The following is a 9,897-nucleotide window of genomic DNA, read 5'->3' on the forward strand; positions in this document are numbered from 1 at the left end:
CGACACAGCAAAAAACTATATTTTTACCCCGCATTATTTCATTTCGGGGATCTTTATTATCCACCCGCACAGTAGGTGGCGGAATACACATATAATTGTTGCGAACGCCATTATATCAAAGAAGTAGAAGGAGAGCAATCTTTGGTACCTGATTGGTCACTACACTGACAATACTTCCTGAAACAATACATGTTGCAACAGCAAGTATACGTTTCAGTAGTTTAGGGTTCAAATCAACTAAAGAAATCACAATGGATGATCGTGAGCTTGATCTCACCGAGTCACAGAAAGCTACCAAGTCGAAATACCCGGCGATCAACAAGAAGTATGAATGTGAGTTGCGAACTTGTGTAGCTAATCTGTAATGAACATGCTTGATAACAAGCTATACTTACATCTTTAGCTAGTTAGCTTGCTTTGGTCTGATTTGAGATTTCACCAGGTAGTACATGAATGGGTTTCTGTTGAAATGTTCAGTGGAAGAGTATCTTTAGTGGAGGAGACAGCTCTACCATCAGAAATTGCTTCATTGACACATTTATATTGTAGCCAGGCCTAGTAGATTAATACCCTCACATATTGGTTTGAATATTTACCTATTGGATTGAATGTTTACCTATAGCCCACTCTACTTTATTGTAGTAAAATGAGTTGAATAATTGATCTATCCATCTATTCATCTTGTAATTTGGTTTCTCTCTAGATTTGGACCACACTGCTGATGTACAGTAAGTGGACTGACTACCCATGAACCACAGCAACTGCTGCTCCTACCCTTAACTGTGGTGGTTACACCTTTATTGTGAAATCCCCAAAGCCTACCTGTTAATGCAGAGCAGCAATCTGTGACTTGACCGTACGGAGTGGCTTCCAACTTGACACACACTGGTTGAATCAACGTTGTTTTCACGTCATTTCAATTCAATTACATTGAACCAATGTGGAATAGACGTTGAATTGACGTCTGTGCCAGTGTAACGGATGTGAAATGGCTAGCTAGTTAGCGGTGGTGCGCGCTAATAGCCTTTCAATCGGTGACGTCACTTTCTCCGAGACCTTGAAGTAGTGGTTCCCCTTGCTCTGCAAGGGCCGCGGCTTTTGTGGAGCGATGGGTAACGATGCTTCGTGGGTGACTGTTGTTGATGTGTGCAGAGGGTCCCTGGTTCGCGCCCGGGGCGAGGGGACGGACTAAAGTTAAACTGTTACACCCAGTGTGTTTGTCTTGCATCTGTGTCATAACTCTTATGTATGTTCCTAGGCTCCACTCTTGGGGAGACTCGCTGGAGGAGGCCTTTGAGCAGTGTGCCATGGCAATGTTTGGGTATATGACAGATACAGAGACGGTGGAGCCCATTGACACAGTAGAAGTGGAGTCAGAAGGTGAGATGGAATAACAGACTGAAAACAGGCATAATACTCATAGGGACAGTACATGTCTGGAGTACATTATGGGGGACCAGTACGGGGGGGAATATTTGCACTCACTAATGTAAGTCACTCTGGATAATAGTGTCTGCTAAATGACAAATGTAATGTAAATATGTTTCATATGGGTCAATATTTTACTTACCATTGCATTGAATACTTTCTTATGTCTGTTTGTTTCCTGACCAGGTGATGACATGGAATCTCTTCTCTTCCACTTCCTAGACGACTGGTTATTCAAATTCAGTGCAGATCTTTTCTTCATTCCCAGAGTAAGGGCCTTCAACGTATTAATTCCAGTGAGGCTATATGGAGCTCGCTCTCTCTCTCCTAACCCCGATCAATAGATGTATAGATTTCTTGGTGCCTGTATGTATAATTGTATGATGTCAAAGGAGCATGCACAGAATTGCATTGCAAAAAAAAAATTGGGTTTGAAACCTGATTACAACTGAAAGATAACATATCATTACATTTACCAGAAGTGTTTATTTATCTTGTATCCCTTACAACACAGTTCATTACCAAAGCGCTATTGTTTGCTTCAAATAGCTCATGCTTCAAATGTAATAAGCTTTCAAAAAGACATGGCAACTACCAATTTCATTTAGCAGTTACAATAATAAGGTATTGCCTAACTTAATGTATGTCTTCTAGGAGGTTAAAGTTTTGCACATTGACAGGATGCACTTCAAAATCCGCTCCATTGGGTAAGTTGATCTAAAGTTACACGTCAGGATTTAGTTTTTGCTCACTAGGTGGTGCTAATTTATACTCGCATGTGATTGATCATTGACTTTTGAGCCATGTACATTACTCCTAGATGAAACAGTCTGAGGGGATTTGGTGGGTTGGTTTTAGTTGGAACATTCTACCCCTAAGACAAGGGTTGCATGTTATCATTACTTCCTCCCCGAGTTCCTATGCCTGGAGTTCTGGTTCGTTCTCAGCTTCCCTCCATGCCTCACATTGTTTTCCTCTGCTGTTGTAGGTGGGGAGAAGAGTTCAACTTGGTCAAGCATCCACAGGTGAGCAAACTGACCACAAAGAGGTCTGCTGTCTGACTCCCTCCTGGCCATAAGGCATCATTACTGTTTATGACCTGATGAAGATTGTTTATCCAACAGTGGTTGTGATACAGTGGGGCAAAAAAGTATTTAGTCAGCCACCAATTGTGCAAGTTCTCCCACTTAAAAAGATGAGAGAGGCCTGTAATTTTCATCATAGGTACACTTCAACTATGACAGACAAAATGAGAAAAAGAAATCCAGAAAATCACATTGTAGAATTTTTAATGAATTTATTTGCAAATTATGGTGGAAAATAAGTATTTGGTCAATAACAAAAGTATATCTCAATACTTTGTTATATACCCTTTGTTGGCAATGACAGAGGTCAAACGTTTTCTGTAAGTCTTCACAAGGTTTTCACACACTGTTGCTGGTATTTTGGCCCATTCCTCCATGCAGATCTCCTCTAGAGCAGTGATGTTTTGGGGCTGTTGCTGGGCAACACGGACTTTCAACTCCCTCCAAAGATGTTCTATGGGTTGAGATCTGGAGACTGGCTAGGCCACTCCAGGACCTTGAAATGCTTCTTACGAAGACACTCCTTCGTTGCCCGGGCGGTGTGTGTGGGATCATTGTCATGCTGAAAGACCCAGCCACGTTTCATATTCAATGCCCTTGCTGATGGAAGGAGGTTTTCACTCAAAATCTCACGATACATGGCCCCATTCATTCTTTCCTTTACACGGATCAGTCGTCCTGGTCCCTTTGCAGAAAAACAGCCCCAAAGCATGATGTTTCCACCCCCATGCTTCACAGTAGGTATGGTGTTCTTTGGATGCAACTCAGCATTCTTTGTCCTCCAAACACGACGAGTTGAGTTTTTACCAAAAAGTTCTATTTTGGTTTCATCTGACATTCTCCCAATCTTCTTCTGGATCATCCAAATGCTCTCTAGCAAACTTCAGACGGGCCTGGACATGTACTGGCTTAAGCAGGGGGACACGTCTGGCACTGCAGGATTTGAGTCCCTGGCTGCGTAGTGTGTTACTGATGGTAGGCTTTGTTACTTTGGTCCCAGCTCTCTGCAGGTCATTCACTAGGTCCCCCCATGTGGTTCTGGGATTTTTGCTCGCCGTTCTTGTGATCATTTTGACCCCACGGGGTGAGATTTTGCATGGAGCCCCAGATCGAGGGAGATTATCAGTGGTCTTGTATGTCTTCCATTTCCTAATAATTGCTCCCACAGTTGATTTCTTCAAACCAAGCTGCTTACCTATTGCAGATTCAGTCTTCCCAGCCTGGTGCAGGTCTACAATTCTGTTTCTGGTGTCCTTTGACGGCTCTTTGGTCTTGGCCATAGTGGAGTTTGGAGTGTGACTGTTTGAGGTTGTGGACAGGTGTCTTTTATACTGATAACAAGTTCAAACAGGTGCCATTAATACAGGTAGCGAGTGGAGGACAGAGGAGCCTCTTAAAGAAGAAGTTACAGGTCTGTGAGAGCCAGAAATCTTGCTTGTTTGTAGGTGACCAAATACTTATTTTCCACCATAATTTGCAAATAAATTCATTAAAAATCCTACAATGTGATTTTCTGGATTTTTTTTCTCATTTTGTCTGTCATAGTTGAAGTGTACCTATGATAAAAATTACAGGCCTCTCTCATCTTTTTAAGTGGGAGAACATGCACAATTGGTGGCTGACTAAATACTTTTTTTGGGAGAATGTCAGATGAAACCAAAATAGAACTTTTTGGTAAAAACTCAACTCGTCGTGTTTGGAGGACAAAGAATGCTGAGTTGCATCCAAAGAACACCATACCTACTGTGAAGCATGGGGGTGGAAACATCATGCTTTGGGGCTGTTTTTCTGCAAAGGGACCAGGACGACTGATCCGTGTAAAGGAAAGAATGAATGGGGCCATGTATCGTGAGATTTTGAGTGAAAACCTCCTTCCATCAGCAAGGGCATTGAATATGAAACGTGGCTGGGTCTTTCAGCATGACAATGATCCCAAACACACCGCCCGGGCAACGAAGGAGTGTCTTCGTAAGAAGCATTTCAAGGTCCTGGAGTGGCCTAGCCAGTCTCCAGATCTCAACCCATAGAACATCTTTGGAGGGAGTTGAAAGTCCGTGTTGCCCAGCAACAGCCCCAAAACATCACTGCTCTAGAGGAGATCTGCATGGAGGAATGGGCCAAAATACCAGCAACAGTGTGTGAAAACCTTGTGAAGACTTACAGAAAACGTTTGACCTCTGTCATTGCCAACAAAGGGTATATAACAAAGTATTGAGATATACTTTTGTTATTGACCAAATACTTATTTTCCACCATAATTTGCAAATAAATTCATTAAAAATTCTACAATGTGATTTTCTGGATTTCTTTTTCTCATTTTGTCTGTCATAGTTGAAGTGTACCTATGATGAAAATTACAGGCCTCTCTCATCTTTTTAAGTGGGAGAACATGCACAATTGGTGGCTGACTAAATACTTTTTTGCCCCACTGTATGTATTCTGTTACTGAAATATTATACTACATACATGATTAGTAAGCATAGACTGTTTTCATTGATTCAGGAGTTATCTGATTACAATAGTTTGTATTTTTGAAAGTGTCACTAAACTATGTGTATATTGTCCCTAAAGGGGACAGAAGTGAAGGCCATCACTTACTCAGCCATGCAGATCCATGACATCGACAAGCCCGAGATCTTTGCCATCATTGACATCTGAGGATACTACTACTGAGAAACGGTCCCAGAAGGGAACAGGACAATAGAAACAAACCTATATGTGCCTGTGTGATTGATTTAGGGCAACAGCATAGGCTTTGAAAATTTACATTTGATTTAGGGCAACAGCATAGGCGTTAACTGGATGAGTGAAGTGTAATATTTCCCTGAATTTTAATTGTTTACAGACAGATATCCAGAGAGCAGCAAACATCAGCAGCAGCAGAGTAACTGCTCAAGATACACTACATGACCAAAAGTATGTGGACACCTGCCCGTCAAACATCTCATTCCAAAAATAACGGGCATTAATATGGAGTTGGTCCCCCCTTTGTTGCTATAACAGCCTCCACTCTTCTGGGAAGGTGGCAGAATCCCTGAGCCAACTAGATGAAAAGTATGTCGTTGTGCCCTTGAGCAAGGCATTTAACCCTAGCTGCCCCTGTCAGTCGCTCTGGATAAAGCGTCTGCTAAATGACAAACATTTAAAGGCTTTCCACTAGATGTTGGAACATTGCTTCGGGTACTTGCTTCCATTCAGCCACAAGAGCAGTAGTGAGGTTGGGTACTGATGTTGGGCGATTAGGCCTGACTCGCAAGTCGGCGTTCCAATTCATCCCAAAGGTGTTTGATGGGTTTGTGGTCAGAGCTCTGCAGGCCAATCAAGTTCTTCCACACTGATCTTGACAAACCATTTCTGTATGGACCTTGCTTTGTGCACAGGTGCATTGTCATGCTAAAACAGGAAAGGGCCTTCCCCAAATTGTTACCACAAAGTTGGAAGCACAGAATCGTCTAGAATGTATGCTGCAGCGTTAAGACTTCCCTTCACTGGAACTAAGTGCCCAGCCTGAACCATTATTCCTCCTCCACCAAACTATAGAACAGTATGTTCTATATCGAGGCAGGTAGTGTTCTCCTGGCATCCGCCCAACCCAGATTCGTCTGTCGGACTGCCAGTTGGTGAAGCGTCACTCCAGATAATGCGTTTCCAATGGCGGCGAGCTTTACACAACTCCAGCCGACGCTTGGCATTGTGAATGGTGATCTTAGGCATGTGTGCGGCTACTTGGCCACGGAAACTCATTTCATGAAGCTCCCGACGAACAGTTCTTGTGCTGACGTTGCTTCCAGAGGCAGTTTGGAACTCGGTAGTGAGTGTTGCAACCGAGGACAGACGATTTTTACGCGCTTCAACACTCGGCGGTCCCGTTCTGTGAGCTTGTGTGGCCTACCACTGCTAGACGTATCCACCTCACAATAACAGCATTTACAGTTGACCGGGGCAGCTATAGCAGGGCAGAAATTTGTTGAACTGACTTGTTGGAAAAGGTGGCATCCTATGAAGGTGCCATGTTGAAAGTCACTGAGCTCTTTATTAAGGCCATTCTACTGCCAATGTTTGTCTATGGAGATTGCATGGCTGTGTGCTCGATTTTTATACACCTGTCAGCAACGGGTGTGGCTGAAATAGCCGAATCCACTAATTTGAAGGGGTGTCCACATACTTTTCTATATATAGTGTAAGTCATCTGGCTCTTCTCGTAAGTGCTCTGAGCGGTATTGATTGAGGAATGCCAATAATTAAGGTTTTTATTGTTATTTTTAAGGATCACAAATTAATCAAAAAAGTATCAAGAGACAGAATCATCAAAAAAATCTGTTACTAAGATGGCACAATAATGAATGTACTTGTAGGGATTTTAAATGATTTTTTGTTGAGAGACAGTGCAGGGGCATTGACAGTTTTTTTTGTCATATGTACTGTATTTGTACAGCTAGATATTTATTTAAGCATTTCAGGTGCCACACCTCTCTGATTAAAAATACATCAAACAATCCAGGCTGGGATCCACCCCATCACAGACAAATGCAGTGCTTCGGCCAAGATGTTTCATACCGATTGAATCAAACACATTATGGCTTTTTCTGGAGAGTAAAGATACCTGAGTGAACATGTTCATTTTTGGTTTATATATTTTTTATATTGAAATGGTGACTTTCAGGATTATTGTAGAATATACACTACCGTTCAAAGTTTGGGGTCACTTAGAAATGTCCTTGTTTTTGAAAGAAAGGCACATTTTTGGTCCATTAAAATAACATAAGATTTATCAGAAATAAAGTGTAGACATTGTTAATGTTGTAAATGACTATTGTAGCTGCAAACGGCTGATTTAAAAGAAAAATGGAATGTATACATAGATGTACATAGGCCCATTATCAGCAACCATCACTCCTGTGTTCCAATGGCACGTTGTGTTAGCTAATCCAAGTTTATCATTTTAAAAGGCTAATTGATCATTAGAAAACCATTTTGCAATTATGTTAGCACAGCTGAAAACTGTTGTCCTGATTAAAGAAGCAATAAAACTGGTCTTCTTTAGACTAGTTGAGTGTCTGGAGCATCAGCATTTGTGGGTTTGAGTACAGGCTCAAAATGGCCAGAAACAAAGAACTTTCTTCTGAAGCTCATCAGTCTATTCTTTATCTGAGAAATGAAAGCTATTCCTTGCGAGAAATTGCCAAGAAACGGAAGATCTTGTACAACTCTGTGTACTACTCCCTTCACAGAACAGCGCAAACGGGCTCTAAACAGAATAGAAAAGGGAGTGGGTGGCCCTGGTGCACAACTGAGCAAGACAGTACATTAGAGTGTAGTTTGAGATACAGACGCCTCGCAAGTACTCAACTGGCAGCTTCATTAAATAGTACCTGCAAAACACCAGTCTCAACGTCAACAGTGAAGAGGTGACTCCGGGAAGCTGGCCTCCTAGGCAGAGTTGCAAAGAAAAAGCCATATCTCAGACTGGCAAATAAAACCTTAAGATGGGCAAAGGAACAGACACTGGACAGAGGAACTCTGCCTAGAAGGCCAGCATCCTGGAGTCGCCTCTTCACTGTTGAAGTTGAGACTGGTGTTTTGCCACCCCACATTCCTGCACTACAAATGCTGACCCAGTACATCCTGTCCTTGGATCTTTTGAACCATCTGTGTAAATGGCCACAAAATCCTGATGCACAGTATCCAGATGTCTCTTAAACAGATCAGATGGATCAACACCTCCCTATCTCTCTGTAGTCTCTCCAACACTTCTAGATCAACTACTGGAGTCAGGAGTAGCCATGGTGGATTTACAGGAATAGCTACTGTTGGACTAAACTCCCTTCCATACAGTCACATCTCCTTCGTCTGGGTATTACCCACCCACCCAAAGCTTGTGTTCTGTCTTCGCTCATGTTCCCAGCATGCCTGTAAAATCCCTTTTGCAGGATGAGTCACCCCATGTCCCTGTAGGTTGACCCAATAATTAATTGCCAGCTGCTGTCTCCTAATTCTCAATGGCATATCCTCCATCTCCACCTGTAGTGCAGCCACTGGGGAGGTCCGAAACACCCCACTACATATTCTGAGTCCTTGCCCCTGTATGACATCTAGCCTTTCCAATGATGTCTGGGCTCCCGAACCATACGCTATACTGCCACAGTCTATTACAGATCAGATTAATGCAACATACATGGTCCTCAATGAGGAACGCCCAGCCCCACTCCTTCCCCGTCATACAGCGCATCACATTTAGCACCTTCTAACACTTTCCCACCACTCTCTCAATGTGTTCTGCCCAGGTCAGTCTAGTGTCACCTTCTCCAAGTTTCTCCCATATAACCTCAAGCATACCTCATCTTCCTCCTGGTAAAGATTAATGCCCACCGCTCTACTTCATCAATTGCTTCCTGTACCTTCCTGACTATGTAAGGCACATTTCTTCCCCTCTTCCAAGGCCCCATCATCTGCAAATAATGACCTCCCAATATCCGTCTGTACCTGAGAGTAAACATCATTGATCATGATTGAGAACAACAGAGGACTAATCACGCTCCTCTAAGGTGAACCATAATCCACCAGGTAGCTGCCTGATAGAGACTTCCCCACCCTCACCTGGATAGACCTTCCAAACAGGAAATCCTTTATCCAGTTGTTCGTTCTTCCTCCTACCCCCATAATATCAAGCTTGATTAACAACCCCTCCTTTCACATCCTATCATACGCCTTCTCCAAATAATCAAAAAAGTATCCTTGTTCACCCGAGTCTTCCTGACCTCTGCTTCTAAGCAGAGTACTGGGTCCGTAGTTCCTCTACCCTTCATGAACCCACTGATGTGGAAGTACCAGCGCCCTGCTCTCCAGGAAGAAAGTTAGACTCTCCGTAATCATGCATTCCATAATCGTACAGACATGTGATGCTAAAGCTATTGGCCGATAGCTTGTTGGCCTCGTTGGGTCTTTCCCTGGCTTCCGGATTGGTACCACTACTGCCTCCTTCCAGCTGCCTGGTAGTTTCCCCTCCTCCCACACTCTGTTGTACAACACCAATACCTTATCCAGTGCTTTATCTCTAAAATGGGCTAACATAGCATAGCACACCTCATCTTTCCCAGGTGAAGTTAATCCAGCCTTACCTATTGCCGTTTTCACCTCTACCATGAAATGGTGCATTCAATGCATCATTTACATCCTCCCTCCTATCCAGCACTCCGGGATGCTCTTCTCTCATTCTCTCTCTCCCCTCCTCTGACAAATTTGCTGAGCTATGCACTTGGACAAATGCTTTGGCCATCGTCTCTGCCTTCTCATCTGTTACTGCCACATTCTTCCCCCTCGTCAACACTGGATAATCGCACTCCCTTCTGACCCCGCTCATCCTCTTAATCATCCCCCACACTTC

The 9,897-nt window shown here is 43.1% G+C and overlaps 1 protein-coding gene across 3 annotated transcripts; it reads left to right on the forward strand.

Annotated features, from left to right (window-relative positions):
- The first annotated feature begins 12 nt into the window (after positions 1–12).
- Positions 13–7,561, forward strand: LOC139530737 (protein archease). 3 transcript variants are annotated; one of them, XM_071327398.1, is made up of 7 exons: positions 13–333; positions 704–728; positions 1,259–1,380; positions 1,615–1,697; positions 2,083–2,135; positions 2,417–2,453; positions 4,310–4,742. In XM_071327398.1, the coding sequence occupies exons 1-7, from the start codon at positions 252–254 to the stop codon at positions 4,538–4,540; spliced, it is 633 nt and encodes a 210-aa protein (XP_071183499.1). In that variant the 5' UTR covers positions 13–251; the 3' UTR covers positions 4,541–4,742. The 3 variants fall into 3 exon arrangements, with proteins under 3 accessions (XP_071183499.1, XP_071183501.1, XP_071183500.1); XM_071327399.1 differs by lacking the exon at positions 4,310–4,742 and adding an exon at positions 5,085–7,561 and having other exon boundaries at positions 117–333; XM_071327400.1 differs by lacking the exons at positions 2,083–2,135; positions 4,310–4,742 and adding an exon at positions 5,085–7,561 and having other exon boundaries at positions 34–333.
- The last annotated feature ends 2,336 nt before the right edge of the window (positions 7,562–9,897 follow it).

Source organism: Salvelinus alpinus, chromosome 9, assembly GCF_045679555.1.
Source record: "Salvelinus alpinus chromosome 9, SLU_Salpinus.1, whole genome shotgun sequence".
NCBI classification, from domain to species: domain Eukaryota; kingdom Metazoa; phylum Chordata; class Actinopteri; order Salmoniformes; family Salmonidae; genus Salvelinus; species Salvelinus alpinus.

What these genes read in the sequence shown, in the direction of transcription:
- LOC139530737 (XM_071327398.1), top strand. Translation starts at nt 252, where the DNA reads ATGGATGATCGTGAGCTTGATCTCACCGAGTCACAGAAAGCTACCAAG. An exon ending in GATCAACAAGAAGTATGAAT is followed by an intron (nt 334 to 703) that starts GTGAGTTGCGAA and finishes GTTTCTCTCTAG; the next exon opens with ATTTGGACCACACTGCTGAT. An exon ending in ATCTTTTCTTCATTCCCAGA is followed by an intron (nt 1,698 to 2,082) that starts GTAAGGGCCTTC and finishes TATGTCTTCTAG; the next exon opens with GAGGTTAAAGTTTTGCACAT.